The sequence below is a fragment of the Nannospalax galili genome, unplaced genomic scaffold (genome assembly GCF_000622305.1).
Source record: "Nannospalax galili isolate Female #2095 unplaced genomic scaffold, S.galili_v1.0 scaffold362, whole genome shotgun sequence".
NCBI classification, from domain to species: Eukaryota; Metazoa; Chordata; class Mammalia; order Rodentia; family Spalacidae; genus Nannospalax; species Nannospalax galili.
Genome location: NW_008348785.1, coordinates 1,280,953 through 1,297,881, shown reverse-complemented (window position 1 = coordinate 1,297,881; position 16,929 = coordinate 1,280,953). Strand labels below are relative to the sequence as shown.

The window sequence follows — 16,929 nt, the reverse complement described above, 5'->3', positions numbered from 1 at the left end:
ACAACGTCTCCCTGTAGCCCCATCTGACTTGAAACTCGCTATGTAGACCAGAATGGCCTCAGTCTCATTCATAGAAATCCACCTGCTGCTTCTGCCTCCCGAGTACTGGGATTAAAGTTGTGCAGCACCATGCCCCTCTAGAATAATCTTTAATGAAACCATAGTTACCAAGGAGCTCAACTAGCAAGTTACAAAGCCTCTTGAGGTTGTTGATTTTTGTTTTTTCTAATTTGGAGGTTTATTTTGCTTTTGTTTTTTACAAAAGAAGAAAGCCTGTACTCTCTTAATTGCACCAAATTTCCTGGGAGTATTTGGCTTAAGCAAGCTTCACAGGAAAGAATAATTTCTGGCATTCCAGATTTCTGCAGCTTTCTGTATTGCTGAAAACTCCCCCATACTCTGCCCTCCCTTCTCCAGCCTGGTAGGCCATGTCCCAGCTGTGCCCCTTTCCATGTTGCTCCTGTGGTGACCAGTGTTGAGAACTCATGAAAATTTTATACAGGATTCACTTCTTCCACATAAATATTTAGGTGTGGGGCACTTTATTATGCGTCTGTCAGTGTGGTCTGGGGTCAGTTTCCTGTCGGTGATTTCATAGTACCATCATCATATAGGAAGTGGTGGGGCTGGGCGGCTTAGGTGGTGACACTGTGCTTGTGTCTCTAGCCCAAGGGTGGTGAGGCGGCTCCCGCTGCAGATTCTTCACCTAATCTGAATCGAGAGGAAGTCATCAAACTCCTCAGTATATTTGAATCTCGTCTGTCATTCCTTCTCCTGCAATCCATCAGACTGTTGTCGTCATCTAAAAAGAAATCAAGGTAAACTGCATGGTTGTCGATGGGATTTTCTTTGCTCATATCTTGCCTATGAGTTATCACTATTGATGGAAAGAAAAGGTAGGGTTTTCGTGTTTTGTATTTTGTTTTTCCTGTTCTATGTAGAAATCCAGAATTTTCAGTACTAATCCTTGGTTGGTGAGACGTATTTTCATATTACAGATCTAAAAGATTTGCGCCCAGAGTAAATACCAAATTGATAGTGTGTATTCCCCGAGAGAGACAGGTAGCCTAGAAATGGCATGAAGTCTGGGCCATACTGTGGATTCTGAGGGCTAGTTGCACCTGAGAGTTAGGGAGTGGATGTCAGTCTCTGAAGCTGGGACGCTAGTGAGGAGGAAAGGAAGAGTGAGCATAGCGGTGCCGGGTCCTCTTGATGACCTCGCAGCACACTCTCACCAGAGCTGGTGTTTTTGCGTCACTAATTGGAAATCAAGTACATCACTCGAGATAAAATAACAACCTTAAAAAATGCAAGTACGGGCTGGAGAGATGCTTAGTGCTTAAGAGCACTGGCTGCTCTTGTAGAAGACCTAGGTTCAAATCACAGCCCTCACATGGTGGCTAACAACCATCTGTAACTCCAGTTCCAGGGAATCCAATGCCACCTTTGGACCTCCATGGGCATTGTACAACATGGGTGTACTTACATACATGCAGGAGGTACAGTCATACACATAAAATGAAGATAAATTTTTTTAAGAAAACAAGTTTAGTCTATATTATAAAACATTGAAAATAGATGAAAGATCACTCATCCAGATACATCCATTATTCTATACATTCTCCGAACTTAAAATCTTGGAGTACAGATCATTTTTGGCCTGTTGTAATTTATGTACAGTGAAATTCACTGCTCTGAGCTTCGATACAGCATTCAAGTTTTTGCCACCACCACTGTGACACAATACAGTTGTAACACTGCAGATTCCTTCTTGCCGAAATCAACCAGTCTGATCTGCGCAGTCTCCGTCGTGTCTTCAGTCTCTTACCATGTTACTGTGGTCATTCACAATCCCCTGTAAGAGTTCTGCTGTTGTCATTTCATCTCAGTCTGGCCCGGTGCTGTTGAAATCTGGACATCTCTTAGGACACTGGAGGCTGGTTTGGTTTGTCTGCCTTTCACCTGCCAGGTGTCCATTGGACTTTATTTTTGTAACTTGACTTGAGCTTTGGTTGAGAATTTTTTGTTGCCGTGGCTGTCTTCCATATATCACAGCATCCAAGTTCTAACAATAAAGTAGATGCCAGTAACAACCGTTTCACTCTCTGAGGTTTTAGTTAGCTGTGGTCCACTGTAATCCGGAATATTAAATGGAAAATCCCAGACATAAACCGTATACATTTTGTGTGCCATTCTGTGTAGCATGTTGAAATCCATGCTGGTCACCCAGGATCTGCCTCACTGCTTTGTCCAGCATTTCCATATACACTCTACCCATCAGTCACTTAGCCTTCTTGGTGATCAGGCCACTCCTGCAGCATCAGCACCCTATACAGTGTAGCCCTTATTTCACTTTAAAATGGCCCCAGATCACAAGCGTGTGGTGATGCTGGCAATTTGAATATGCCAACTTTAAGTGAAAAAGGTGAAAGTTCTCAATAAAGAAGAAAATGCTGAGGGTTGGTAAGGTCTGTGATAGTGCTAATTACGTACTGTGTCTGATTTACAAACAGTTTTGTCACATGTATGTATAGATAGGGGTCAGTTTTACCTAGTTTCAAGCATCCACTTGTGAGTATCAGAAAATCTCTCCCTGGGATAAAATAAGGTGGGATGACTGTACCTTGCACTAGGGTGAGGCTGGTCTGTGGAAGGAGCTTTGCCTTCTCCGTTCATACTGCACCTTGGAGAGACTGTCTCTGCACACCCACAGAGTTAGCCATGTTCCGGTGTACATGCTCCTTGTAATTTTTAGCCTGTTTGGGAGAGGAGGACCAAGTTGGTCAGGAGTTCTTAGCAGTTTGGGCGTACCTCAGTCTTAGACTTACTTGCTTTTGAGTAGCTTAAGGGAGAGGTTTTAGTTGAAGGAAGTCTCAGTCTCAGGGACACTGCATTTCATTCAGTCTAGTTGTTGATCCTTGGGCCCTTCAGGCACTCAGCAAGGTGTGCTAATGTGTTCATTACAGTTTAGCACATACACGCATCTTTGTGGAGAATCAGAAGGCAAAGTAGGTAGTGTGTGTCATAGCACTCACTGTTGAGAAGGAACTTGTGGCTTTCCTGGCTTCACTGCTAGCTGCAGTTAACATGTGTCCACAAGATGGCATTGTGCATATGATTCTGTGAGAAGCACCGTAATCTGTTGATTTTCACAAAACAGTGGTTTAAATAACTGGTTGACAGATAATAGCTTTAGACTTTTGATATGCTTTATAATCACAGTACTACTATGTGTGACCTAAGTAATGTCTGCTTTCAGTTCAGGTTATTAATACTCTGTTGTAACCTAAAGTCCCTGTGAGCTAATTTGTGTTTTCAGGTTTATCGAGCAAAAGAAGCATGATACTGTGGCAGCCTTTGAAGCAGAGTGTGTTGGTTACTAAGTCGTGACTGACTTCTCTTTTACTCATGTGCAGATGAAAACATCTAGAATGTTCTTACTGAGGAAAACATCCTTTGCAGGCTTAGTTATCTCCCTGTGAAGTAATGCATTCCCTTTGAGAGTAGAGGGATGTCAAAATGTGACCTTAACGAAGGGAAGCAGTAAGTGTAGTGTTTCTCCCCTTCACCCTGAGACACATTAAGAAGTGGGCTTAATAATTGAAAGTATCAAATTTACTTAGGTTTCTATATAATTGTAGTGAACGCTAAGAAAGCTAAGAGTTACTTAATTTTCTCACTGAAAATTTATTTTTCAGATTGTGTGTGTATGGTATTGCACTATTATACAAAATGCTAATTTTGATTATTAGGTTCCCAAGGATTGATTTCCTCTTTGGATTAAGAATTGATCTCTTGTATTTCAGTGTTTACAGCTGAAGCAGAGTGTGAGGTCTGACATTTTGGTGGCTTTGGTATTTGAGATTTTAAAAACTATGAAAAACAAAGTCTGAGGCGTCATAAAGCTTTCCCCCCAGTGCAGAGAACAGAATGACTTCTTGGACTGTTCTCAGTGAAATGTGCACATTGAGTATTTAGTGGAGTGAAACGGGGAAAGGATAAGTTAGCTAATGACCTTAAAGAAGAGGGATAAAGAGCCCTGTGCCCCGATGGAGTCCTGTGAGAGATAGTTTCATGGCACTGGTGAGGACAGATGGAGGAAGGGAGAACTTTGTGGAAGCTGAGTCAGGAGTCTGGGTGAGGTCCTGGGTGGGTGGATTGTGTTCTATAGCTCATGCCTGGCTGGTGGTTTGTGTGTGTGCCTCTATACACTGAGGATTTAGGCCAGGCTCATGTGAGTAGAGGAATTGTTACCCAGCTTCTCTGTGTCCTCACCAGCCTCCACTTGTGCTCTATCCTCTGCCACCGTTTTATAGTGGTCAGTGTGTTCTCCCAGTGCCCCTCATTCTTGGTCCTGCCACAAGGCAGGGAGTTTTTGTTTGATTCACTGCCAAGAGCAGTTCTGGTCTATGGCAAGCTTGTGTATATACCTGGGTCCTTACTGGCATGTTGACGTAAACATCTTACACCCTGAACTACCAGTGTAAGAAGCTAGGCATGAAGAGGCATGGACAGTGCCAGCAGCTCTGAAAGTGGCTGTGCATTTCTGCCCTCTCCTGCCCTTCACCTGTCTGTTTTTAACCAGCAGTAACATTGAAGAAGATGCCATCCTCAGAACCAACAAACAGATTTACTCCCAGCTTTTGAGAGCCTCGGCCAACAAAAGCACAGCTCTTGTGGAGAGAGTTGGTGTCATCGTCCGTGTGCTGCAGCAGCTCGCACATGGGCGCAGTGGAGCAGGTGGCAGTGGTGTTCAGTGACCTACTGAGTTGCAGCCACAGACTTGCTGCTAGTGCCTTCCCAACCTGGAGCCATTCTGTCCACTTGGTGCTGCACCACATTAAAAAGTGAGGAAATGCCATTTAAATGGGCCCACAATGGAGACCGTCATTTCCGTAGCAGCAGAGGACACAGGTGCTTTGGCTGCTTCTTGGAAGGATGAACAACAGAATGGACCGAAAGCTCCCCTCACTTACTTCCTTGGGAAGTACGTAGTACGTCACCGTTGACACGTTCAGTGAATACGACATTTTCAAATAGCTCTGAAGTGTTAAGCTATTGGGTAGAAGATGAGATTACTTTGGATAAAATGTAACTTTGGTCAAGAGAACTTTTATCCAGATGATTTTACGGGTTCAAATGGGTTGCAGGAACTCCCTGTACATTAGTGCTTCCTTTTAAATTGCACAAAAAAGTATACCCTTTAAAGCTACAATGCAGGATTTTTTGAAGACTAGTGATTGTGCAGTTCTCTGTATTTAATGCATGTTCTGAGGATTCTCTTTCTTTGAGTTTCTATGATACTGATAAAGAATAGGTACTACTCTCTTTTCATTTTAAACTTGAAGCTATGAATAAGGTAAGAAAACTATTTTGAATAAATTATTTATTTAAAATTCCTTTGTATTTTCCACTTTGCATTCTTCCTGTTGTGCTGTGGTTACATCTGGTTGTAATTAACACAGCTATACTATTCATAAGTCATAACATTCAAACTGAAATTTGGTCACCCATCAGATTCTCCCTGGAGCGTTGTGCTTGTTGGAAGCTGCCGCCGTGTGGCTCTCCTCCACTTGCAGGCATACATTCTCTGCTTTCTTCAAAGCCTACTGTGTATAAGGCTCTAATTCTGAGGTTTCAAGAAAGTGCAACATTTAAGTCAAGTAGACTTCTTTTGGGTTGGATGATAGTCTGGGGCCCTGTACAACAGTGACCTGTTGTGAACTAGCCTTCAGGCTTAAGGTGTCAGCCACTATGCAGACCCTCCATGGGGACCAGCAGTCCCTCCCACACCAGCCACACCTCTGCAGGCATGTTGTCTGGAGTAAGCTGGTTTCTCTAACATGAGCTGGCATCCATCATTTCTTGGCAGAATTCTCTAGCCATTTGTCTAGTTACTTACTGTTTAGTTTACATTGTCCTCAGGTTTGCATCTATTTACAAAAGCCAATCATCGCAGCCCTGAAAAGTTTTGGTTGTAGCAGTTGGATTCTCCTCAGGACTGTTCCTTATCTCTGCAGCACACGACACAGAGCAGCACTTTCTTCCTCTGCTGGTTAAACCTGCTGCTGTCACAGAGTGTGTTGCCTCTGGGTTAATGAACTCAGAGAGGATTTCCCTCAAAACGAGCTGGAGTTGAGATACTAGAATTGTGTATCTCAACTCCTAGCCCTTCTCAGTTCAAAAGCCTTCAGTCAAGAGGAAACTGGTTTTAAGCAAGAAAATAGAAATTCAGGGTATTTCCCCTTGTCATAGCAATAACATGAAAATTTCTGCAGGAGAATTAAACTGTCCTTTAAAAATGCGTTGTAATTCACTGCTGCCGATTCAGATTAGAGCTTCCTGAAGTGCACATCACAGCACTGAGCACTGAGGCTCCTGCACCTCTCAGTTCACGTCGTTGTCCAGATTTTGTCCTCATTACACACAGCATTGGGTTGGGGTTTCTGTGCGCTGAGAATTTAACAGGCCATGCGATGTAGAAGGTAAAGGGGTAGTGTGTATCCCAGATAGACTGAGTTAGGAAAATTAAGGTTACCCAGCTCGTTTCCAGAGCCCTGCTGTGGCCTGGCCTGCACAGCATAAACAGTCAGAACTCCCAGCCAATTACAGTGAGCCAGGAAAGCCACACTCTCAGGGCCAGTTCCCGTGAGGCCCGTGTGAGAAGCAGCACACCTGACTGCTGGAGGCCACCACTGTGCGGGACACTGGGAAATGAAGCCGGGCCCACAGTTTGTCAAGTGATCTCTGGCTTCAGCTCAGAATGTGCCTTCCTCCCTGAAAAGTAGATTTGGACATATTTGTGGAACTTTGTTTCTCTGTCAAGTGTTAGACATGGCATTGTGACCTGTGTCTTAAAATAGGATTTGAACTCTGATCCTTCCTAGGCAGTAAAGTCATTCCTATGCCTTTAGAGTGCAGCATCATCTTTGATGGTCTGACCCCGACCCCTGGTGGCAGTGTTGGGATTCAGCAGAGTTTATGGAAAGTAGAATAGATTCCTTGGAATAAAATCGTTTGTTGTATTTAAGAGATTTTCCCCCGAGTAACTGGCCCTTAAATTGACTGATAAGCTGAAGTACTGCTCTTCCATTTGGTTTTAGCGTAGGAAGCCACGTTTGTTTTAGCTACTGAAAATCTTTGAAAAAATTCAGACTTTTTCTCTTAGAAGTTGTTCCTGAGTCCTAGTGCTGTCTTGATTTTCCTGTTCTCATCACATGTTCAATGTAGACATATGAACATCACAAACATCAAACCACTTCTCTGAAATAGATTTTTTTGGAAATAAGCCATTGAAAGGCAGCCGAGAGCTCTGCCGTCTGTCCTTGTCACTAACTACTTTCCAGTACACATTGCCTTTGAAAAAGAAAATGGAGTTGTGTGCGTAGGAGTAGTAAGCTGAGTCTATGTTTCTGAATGGATGGTTTTGTGGCATTATTGCTGGAAAAACTTGGGTCATCTTCTTTGGATAAGAATTAAGCACTTGGTTTCTGTTCACATCAAATGCAAATACCTGTGATGTAAATTAGATATTAAGACTAACTTCTGAGGGTCATTAATTTTCATGTTAATTTATAGCAATATCATAATTAAGTCCGACTTTGCACTGATTTCTTTATACTTAAGTTCCAAGTAATTTTCCAGAGGATGATCTGCCACACAGATCTTTTAACTAAGAACTTAGAAAAGCCATACTTACGAGAGACTCCTTGAAGAAGTAAATCAGCTGCTGCCTTCGCTCGTAAAAGGCAGTGTCCAGGGAGCTGGGAACACCAGGGAAGCCTTCCGAAATCAGTTTGGGATAGCCTCTTCCCTGCTCGTCTTCCATGTACGCCTGATCCTTCTCACTGTCATATCTCCAGTATTGGTTTCCTGAGAGCCAACCAAAAGCTGTCAGTGTGGTTTAAGGGCCACTCCCAGTCGGCCCCAGATAGCCCTGCGTGACTCTATTGTGACTAGAAGAAAGCAAGGCTCTCTTAGCAATCTCCCCAGGCCTGGAGTCCTCTTCAGTTTGACTCCAGTAATACTTTCCTTGCCCATCTGCTATAGTCAGAGTGTAGTTGCCCTTCACAGAGAATCCTGTGAACACCATCCTGCTGACCTCAGTCAAAGACAGAACAAATTACTAGTGTCCTCTTCACAGAGAAACCCCACTTTCATCTTTCACAGTCCACAGATGTTTCTTTTCCATGTTGGTGGCACCTCAAGTGCCTAGTTTATTCATCTAGTGACTTTTAGATTATCTTTAGTAGACCAGAGGATACACCTGCCCGTGCCCGCCAGAGCAGACAGAAATCAAGCCAGTGGATTCTCTGCTGAGTGCTGGAAACATCCTGAGTGCATTTATTTCATAAGGGAAATAACGCCTGAAGCATCATTACCTTTAAAAAAGTAGCGCTCGTCTCTTCCCCGTGACCAGACATGGACAAAGGCATCTATGTTTTGTGGGGGGATTCCATGCCAGCCAGTGAGAATTTGGAGAGGGTCCCCGTAGCGGGTCCTGTTGTTGCGGTTTTCATAGAGCCAATACCAGCTGTTGCGGAAGAAATAGGTGTTGAATCTCACTCTCACCTCTCCATATTGGTTCTTCTCTTTGTGAATCCAGTCAAAGGCAGTATCAAATGACCCCTCACATGAACCTGGAGAAAGAAAAAAAATGCCGCCACTCGTCACACAGTGCAAAGGCCAGCACTTGTAAAATCCAGCCACTCAGTGCAAAGGCCAGCATTCAGACTTGTCTGGAATGGAGACAGCTGCATAGGTAGGGCTTCCTGTTGGAAGGCCTTAAGGCAGGACACCATAGAACGCTAAGCAGGAAGTAGGCTGCTCACGGGACTCCCGGACCCAGCAGGAACAGTTCTGTGGCCACCTAATTGCAGCTGGCTGATGCCTCTTTTGATTGCCCATCTGATTTTAAGAGGGGAAAGAAGTTTGGTTCTATGCACACCCGACTTGTATTTCCTCTGGGGGAGATAAATGACTTCATAGACCCGTAAGTGTCAAGAACAGGGGTGCATGCATAGAACAGAAATGGGCTGGGCTCTGGGAGAGGCCTGGGAATAGAAAGGTTAGCTTTCCTTGCCTTGGGCGTCCATGCCAAGTCACTAACCATTTGCACTAAATAACCACCTGTGCCTTGGCATAACAATTGAAAGCTCTGGGGTCCAGCAAGGTGAAGCTGTTCATTGTCTAGAATTGCAAGTAAACGTTCACACAGCTCTGTGATGTCAAGGCCTGAGAACCCCACGTGTCTAGAAAACCTTTCTGTTCTCTTTCATCAGCGGTGTGTAAGGTAAGTGGAGGAGAGAAAGCCTACAAGGGACTGAGTCACCAGCAGTGGGCACTGTGCACCATCTCCAGCTGTGGTCTGTTGCGACCACCTTAGCATTGCATGTGGAACCAGAGGACAGCTCTTCAGCTGTGCAACTTGTGCTCTTTGGGGATCAGCCTCCCACTTTAGCCTCCTGAGTGCCCTCGGGGCACTCTGGACAGGACTACCCTAGTTGGGTCTTACCATACAGCCTTTGAATTGCTTTTCTGTCTGACCAGTCCAACTCAAACACAGGATCCTGGGGAATATAGTTTGGTTGCATTATGGACCCCACCCTGTAGGTGTGAGGCAAGCCGAGGACATGGCCAATTTCGTGGACAGCCACCTAGGAGGGGAACACAAACCACAGGTGTGGGGTCGAACCTGAGCCTTACCGTGCTACTGGACCAATCACTAAATTGTAGCGGGCTGGCCTCTGACCCATGCAGAGTTGAGCTTGTTCAGAAGCAAAGCAGGGTGACCACTGGAGAACCATCACCGGACTTTAGCTAAACACCCTAGAAGGGTGAGCACACGCCGAGGAAGAGCACTGGGGTTTGAACTTCTCTCATGCTGTGCCCTTGGCCTTCCCAGCAGAGTCTAGAGCCACTTACTTTGAGAAGGCTGATACCCGTGTCACTGGAGAGAGGGGTGAAGTGCTCATCATCATCGAAGTGTATATCTCCCAGGCGCCAGGCATGTGCAAACTCCTGCCCACTCCCATCAAACACCCGAGGACAGCCCAAGTGTCGGCCTGACGTGGAGAGGGGGTTGGTGGCAGTGAGTGAGAGTGCCCATCACGAATCCCCCCTGATGGTCCACTTTGACAGCACCCCAGCCTCCAGGAGCTGGTGCAGTGAGTGACCAGCTCTGCACGGATTCCTCCATGGAAAGACTGAGCAGCTGTGTCTATGAACAGTGCAGCTGCAAAGACTAGAAATGGCTGGATACCAAGTACTGGGGAGTGGGGGCGGGCGTGGTAAGGGCAAGAGGGAAGGCTACCAGTGCTGATGGAGGGGACAATTGACTGGGTCCCTGTGGTGAGAAGACCACAAGGAGAGGAAGTCTCCATCTCTCACATTCTTACATTTTTATAAACATGTCCTATGTGCTCTCGTGCTAAAGTTAGCCCTGTGGGAGCAGCAAGGTGGCTGGGAGCACCTAGGTCCCAGGTGCAGCTGTGGAAGTCAGGACGTTTGTCCAGTTGCAGCACGGAGGGAGTGGACCTGTGCCTAGCTCTCAGCAGTTAGTAGGCCATACCCACTGTTTCTCTACAAGACTGGTGGGGTGATAAGCTGGAATGTGCTCCAGGCAAGGAAACTCCAACAGCTAAGGCAGTGCCCGCTGGGCCCATCTGCTCTAGTGAAGCAAAGGGACTACCCTTGTCCCCCATGATCACCCTAGACTCTGCAAGGTGTCAGGCCCATAACTAAGACTAGCACCTAAAGAGACCTAAAATCTACCACCCTTCCTTTGGGGATCATCTCAGAAGAAGCCCAGTAGGAGTTGGAACCACAGCACTATGTAGGTACCAAGGAGGTCAAGGAGAAACTGGCCCAGATGGCCTATGCATGAAACTGGGTGTTGGGGCTTGGAAGAGTTGGAGGCTGCCTGAGAGCAGACAGGAAGGGGTTCTAAGCCTGCACCCTTCTTACCTCTCCCAAAACCCAGTTTTATGTCCACAGTGGCCCCAGGAGCAGTGAGGTCCTCCCGGAAGTCCAGCGGTGTTACCTCACTCCACATCCTGAAGGCCAGTCTAAAGATGTATCTCTGCTCATCTACAGAGAGCTGGCTGCTGTAGGCTTCTCCCACCAGCCTCCAGGTCAGGGTCTTCTTGGAGAAGGCCCTGCTGGTCCCAGTGTCTGTGGCGTCCTCATGCTGCCCACCTGCCTTGGGCAGCAGCATTTGAAGAAAGCGCTTTGGTCGGCTCCTGGGTCGTGGACTGTAAGGGATTATGGGGGCTGGTGGGGTTGACAGGGCAGACTGAGGTGGCAGCCGTGTGTCAGGGACACCACAGCGTGGCCTGTTCATAGCTGCCAGTGTGGGCGAGTCCAGCTTCCCACTGGCAGGCAGGCTGTTCGCTCTTTGGAACCTGCGCATGGCTTGGGCTAGGGTGGAACCCACAGGGGCCTCCGCTGACCCTTGAGGGCTGGTTCCCCAGACTGAAGGCACCTCTGACCAGCCGTATCTTGACAGGAATCTCTGTTGGGGAGAAAAGCACTCAAGTCCACTTAAGCTGCCTCCTGCCAGGTTTTTCCTGTGCCCCAAAAGGACTGTTGGGGCCAGAATCGAACAAGCCAGGTAGTGGGGACTGGAAGAAAGGGAGCCATGCCAGAGGTGAGAGGGACCAGTTGCAGGTCACTTTGGGCTGAGTTGAGAGGGAGGCAGTGGGGAGGCCTACCAAGGGAGCTGGAACCCTGTAGTCAGACTAGGCTAGTTCTGAGGGCCTGGCGAGCTTCACATAGGGGAAGGGGAGGCAGGGCCACAATGGGTAGTCCTTTGGTATCCACAGGAAATGCAGTCCAGCACAGCACCCCTGCTCACTGCCCTCCACCTCTGGGGTACCCATCTGCTTGTGCCTGGTGATGGCTAGACTGCAGGAGGCCCGCTCCAGTCCACTCCCTGCACCAGGGATCTTTGCTGGACTTGTCCTTTCTCTGTACATCCAGTCAGGCAGGGGGCCAGCTAAGGAATGCTGTCGGCACAGTCCTCAGTCCCCTACAGCACCACAAGTCTGACATGTATGTCTGCTCTGTGCCTGCACGGGGCGATCAGTCTAGAAACATGCACAAGGTTTCGGGTTAACATCAGATGGAGCTGGAGTGCAGCTACTCGGAGGTTGAGTTCCTTGCCTAGCGTGTGTGAGGCCCCAGATTTCATTCCCAGCTCTGCACAAACAGTACACATCAGGTGAAGCATGGCTCGTTCCTGCGTGAACCATGGCAGCCTGCAGACTCTGCCTCTCCACAGCCCAGCTTTACATGCCATGCTCTGGCCTGTGCTTGAGTGCATGTGTGTGACGTGTGTATTGCGTGTGCAGGCAGGGGATGCTGCTCTGTGGGTCTCCTTACCTGAGCAGCATGGAGGTCAGCAATGGGCTTGGCCCGGCTCAGGGGGGATGGCTCCAGGTCCGAACGGTCCCGGCTGTGGAAGAGCCTTTCAGGCTGGGTGGGCTGGAGGGCAGCCAGCCAGCAGAGCAGCAGTGTCAGACGCAGGACGGAGGCAGCAAGCATGGCCCACTGGGACTCTGGTTCTCCTGCCTTCCTGCGTCCCTGTCACCCCTCCCAAGGAACAGGGCATGGGAACTTTTATAGGGGAGCAAGCATTCCTCACCCAGCCATGAAGTGTGCCTGCTAGGAGGCGGCTCCTCAGGCCCTGGTAAGCAGCCTTTGAAGACCCCAGGGCCACCTTTCTTGCAGATGTGAGAACTCTTTTTCCCTCAGCCTCAGAATTACAAGTGGCAAACTCTTGACTTGCACAGGGCTGAGTTTGCTTAAATGAACTGTGAACGTGCCCAAGTCCACCTGTGCTGCTGTAAGAAACCTAACAACCTGCCTCTCAGGATGGGGCCTGCAGTTTAAAACTCTGATCCTCGATTTGCTCTAGCTCGGGTCTGTTGCTTTCCTCTGGGTGGTCTGGGGCTTGGAGTGTGCTAGTTTGTGACTCCTTTTTACTTTCCTTGCTGGTTCTTTTTCTTTATTAAAAAGAATGTCAAAATAGGCATGGTGGTGCATGGCTTTAATCCCAGCACTTGGGAGGCAGAGGTAGATGGATCTCTATTTATCAATTCAAGACCAGCCTGGTCTACATCATGAGTTCCGGGTCAATTGGGGTTACAGGGAGACCCTGTCTCAAAAAATTAAAAAACATAGTCTAGGGCTGGTGAGTTGGCTCAGCAGGTAAAGGTGCTTGCTGCCAAACCTTTCGACCCCTGGGACTCACACGGAAGGAGAGAATCAACTCCCCTGTGTTGTCTTTTGTGCTCCATGAGCATACACACCTGCACAAAATAAAACGTCTAATAAATGTAGAAAAATGAATTTTAAAACTAGTGAGAAGGAAGAGGAACTCCTGTGGGGGGAGGGGAATCACTGTGGTGAACAGGACTGCAGGTGTGTGTTTGGGCACGCGCATGTATGTGTGCATGCATAGAGAAGTAGATTTACATATGTGTCGCTGTTCAACAGACCACCTTGGGGTTTTTTTTAGGACAAACTAGAATATACTCCAGCCTACCCCACCGCATCCTGCTCCCCTTAACAGAGGAGTCTTGAGTCTTCAAGACAGTGCTCTCTCTGCTAGGCCCACCCAGAGCTGGCAGCTTCCAGAATGTGGACTTACTGGGCCATAGGTAATCACGGGACTGACCAAAGAGATGTGATTAAGCTCCTGCTGGCCTGCATCCTCAGCCCTCCTCACCCCAACTCCCTGCAGTGTCTTCCCTCAGTCCTGGTGATGCAGAGCATCTGGGTAGCAGACTGGGTCCTTCAGAAGCATGGAGCTGGCTACCCTCACATTCGATTGATGCTGTGAAATGAGCACGAGACCAGCCTTTATCGGGTTGAGCCTGAGGTTTGGAGCTGGACAACCTGGACTAAAACAGGCCAGCCGTCAGTCCTAAGGACCCGAGCATTTGCCTCCCTTACTGACACATCCCCAGGGTGGTCTTTCCCCTTCCAGTAGAGGCTATGCAAGGTCAAGGGGCAGGACAGCCTTCTTGCCATCCCACACTTCACCTCCACTCAGAGAAGTGCCCACTCTTGCATGCCTTGGGCAGTGGCTGCATCGTGTCCAGCCTTCCAAGGGCTAAAGTCTCCAGTGGTTCATCTTTAACCTGTTCTCACAGAGGTCTTCTGAAGCTCTCCTTCCCTCATCCTGGCTGACTGTGGCATCCTGTCTGGGCATGCTCAGCACACAGTTCTGGCCTCCCACTGCTACTGTCCCTCTGACCTGAAGTGTCCTGTCAATTCTGCTTGTTGCTGGCCAGCCAGTGCCTCCAACTACTGTGGTCCTTCATGATGCACTGGCTCATCTTACAGCCTCTCACTGCCTGGTCCCATTTATCAGCTTCCTCAAGTTCTTATCTTTTTCTTTGTCCCATGCGGCTCCCACAGACTTCAGGAGGACCTCAGTCCTGGGTGGACCTGACTGCTCATGTGAGCAGTGCCTGCACTTGGTTTGCTGAGCCTTGGAGGGACATGGGGAGGGATCAGCTCACTTGCCCCGTCCTTCCTTTGAATGACTGCAGCCCCCACAGGCTCTGTTCTCTAGCCTCTTCACCTCCCAGTTTCCTCCACAAGTGTTTTCTGTTCCTCTGTTCCATGGATTACACAGATGCCTCTGGCCCTCGTGGTGAGAGGGGCAAAGTATGGGGAGTGCAAGTAAGTGCAAGTTCAGGTTCTCCTGGGATTCCTTCTTGTGTCTGGACAGCCTAAGGGAGTGAAGGGTAGCCCTTGGGTCCCTATGAGTCTACAACTGAGCTTGGACTGTCACATCAAAGGTCATGCAAAGGTCCCCCACCTGTGTCCACGCCCCGCCCCCTCTCTCTCTTGAAGGCCTGTGTGGCCAGTACCTTTGGCACTGGGGATGGAAGACCATGTGTGTGGTGTTTGCAGCAGAGAGGACAGTAAATCTCCATCCCCCAATCTAGCCTCTCCTGGGCAGAGGAGAAACCTGCTCCCCTGCCTGTCGGTGGGGTTTGTCTCTCCAGCAACCTCTAGGGAGCAGTGGTGCCCCCTTTCGCCTTGTCTCTTCCACTTTGTTTTTAAACTCTCCAGCTGGTTCCTCTCCCTCCTCCAGCACCCCTGTACCTGCCTTCTTGACCTCAAGTATCCTACAACAAATACTTCTCACCATCTGACTCCTGTCCTTTTCCAGAGCCCCAAGATGGTCACTTTTGACGATTCTGTCCAGTTCTTTGGCTCTTGTTTTCTTTAGGTGAGGGTGTATCTGTCCCTTTACAACTAGAAGTCTGTCCAGTAGAGGCTTATGCAAGATCAAGGGGCAGGACAGTGTCTGCCATCCCAGATTCTACCTGTGTCAGGGACGTGCTCCTGCTTTAAGGTGGCAGGTGCACAGCTTGTGCCCTTAGGTCGGAGCAGGTATAGGGAAGCTTCCAGCACTGTCAGTGGCTGCGATCCCTGGGCCACTCAGAGATCCATGGCAGCAGCCTCCATCCTTGAAAATAATGGCAAGAAAAGTTAAGAAGGGAGGGACTGGGAAACTGTTAACTGAGCTTATAGAGTTGGAAAAAATTATTCCTGTGGTATAATATGAAAGGAAACAAGGTTTTCCTATGAAAATTCTATGCAAATTTTAATTGTGCATAATCCTAGTGTCTTCTTCCTCACAGGTTTGCCCCCAAAGTACAGAAATGAAACCAACTACCTTTTTTCATGTACGTGCGTGTGCGCGTGTGTGTGTGTGTGTGTGTGTGTGTGTGTGTGTGTGTGCGTGTAGCGGTCAGAGGACAGAGTCACAGGATGGGTTCGCTTCTCCACCTTTTTGCATGTTCCAGGGATTGAACTCAGGTCCCCAGTCTTGCATGGCAAGAACCTTTAACCACTGAGCCAGCCTGCTGGTACAAAAACACTTTTAAGGCCAACTGGTGCTGCTGCCATCCCAGCAGACGGACAGGCTCCTTTCTTGGTGCACACTATTGTTGGTCCTACAGTGTGAGTCTGTTGTGGCACGATTCCTCTCTTAGTGGGATGATATTATAATCTGCCAGGAGGGGACACTAAACCAACCAGCCGTGAGACATCCCTGTTGTGGCCTTGGGTGCAGTGGTTTCAGGAGGGCACCTGAGGCTGGTTGTGAAGGTGCAGTCAGCATCCTTGGCACTGACTGCTGGAACTTGTTCTCCAAGAGCAGGAAACCCCCAGAGTAAGTAGTGTTCCTGGAGAATGGAAGAATTTTAAATTTTTCTTAAACTTTATTTTATGTGTATGAGTGTTTTGCCTCCATGTAAGTGCACCACAGGCATGTAATGTCCATGGAGGCCAGAAGAGGATCTCAGATCCCTTGAAACTAGAGCTACAGCTGGTTGTTTGCCCCCATGTGAGTACTGGAGACTGAACCCAGGTCCTCTGCAAGAACAGCCAGTGCTCTAACTGCTGAGTCAGCTCTCCAGCCCCAAGAATGGAAGGATTTTAAATTTAACAATCTACATGTGACTTTCAAATCAGAAATTCTAGGCAGAAAACCAGGAGTCATCACAGTACCATCTCTGTCCATGTGTGTGAATCTGTTTTCATTGATAATGAAATATTGGAAGCAAGCGAACCTTATCAAGGAAAGGGTTAGCAGCTTCCAGTGTGGAGGCTGAAAGTCCAAGTAGCCCAGGTGCTCTTGTAAGCTGTCCCACTCCCATCAGCTGTTAACCCATGGCCAAGAGCAGTGGTGAGTGTTCAGGAGTGTGAGCTGTATCTTGAAGTAGGAAGCCAGAGAGGCCAGGGTCTCTCTAAAGGGTCTCCTAAAGGCAGACCCCAATGACCTAAGGCTTCTTGTTCGGTCCTATCTCTTTAAGATGTATTTTCTTACCTGCTGAATGATGTCTATGTGTCTGTCTGTGTACACACGGGTACAGGAGTATCCAGGAGGCCAGAAGAGGATATCGA

General features: G+C 48.0%; 2 protein-coding genes across 6 annotated transcripts in view; one reads left to right on the top strand and one right to left on the bottom strand.

The window, feature by feature from the left end:
* Edrf1 (erythroid differentiation regulatory factor 1) overlaps positions 1-5,177 on the top strand; it is a 41,128-nt gene extending 35,951 nt beyond the window's left edge. The window contains exons 24-25 of one of the 4 annotated variants that reach the window (XM_017801327.2): positions 667-818; positions 4,589-5,177. In XM_017801327.2, the coding sequence (XP_017656816.1) occupies positions 667-818; positions 4,589-4,760 (324 nt within the window). In that variant the 3' untranslated portion in view covers positions 4,761-5,177. Of the gene's footprint in view, positions 1-666; positions 819-1,763 lie in introns of all 4 variants that reach the window. The other 3 variants (XM_008845999.3, XM_029569814.1, XM_008845997.3) reach the window with 3 other exon arrangements.
* A 1,791-nt stretch (positions 5,178-6,968) lies between these two features.
* Mmp21 (matrix metallopeptidase 21) lies at positions 6,969-12,843 on the bottom strand. Of its 2 annotated transcripts, XM_008846000.3 has the most exons (7): positions 12,382-12,843; positions 10,966-11,512; positions 9,925-10,064; positions 9,515-9,656; positions 8,382-8,639; positions 7,700-7,872; positions 6,969-7,513 (listed from the first exon to the last, which is right to left on the bottom strand). In XM_008846000.3, the coding sequence occupies exons 1-7, from the start codon at positions 12,541-12,543 to the stop codon at positions 7,214-7,216; spliced, it is 1,722 nt and encodes a 573-aa protein (XP_008844222.1). In that variant the 5' UTR covers positions 12,544-12,843; the 3' UTR covers positions 6,969-7,213. The 2 variants fall into 2 exon arrangements, with proteins under 2 accessions (XP_008844222.1, XP_008844223.1); XM_008846001.3 differs by lacking the exon at positions 7,700-7,872.
* Between the last annotated feature and the right edge of the window lie 4,086 nt (positions 12,844-16,929).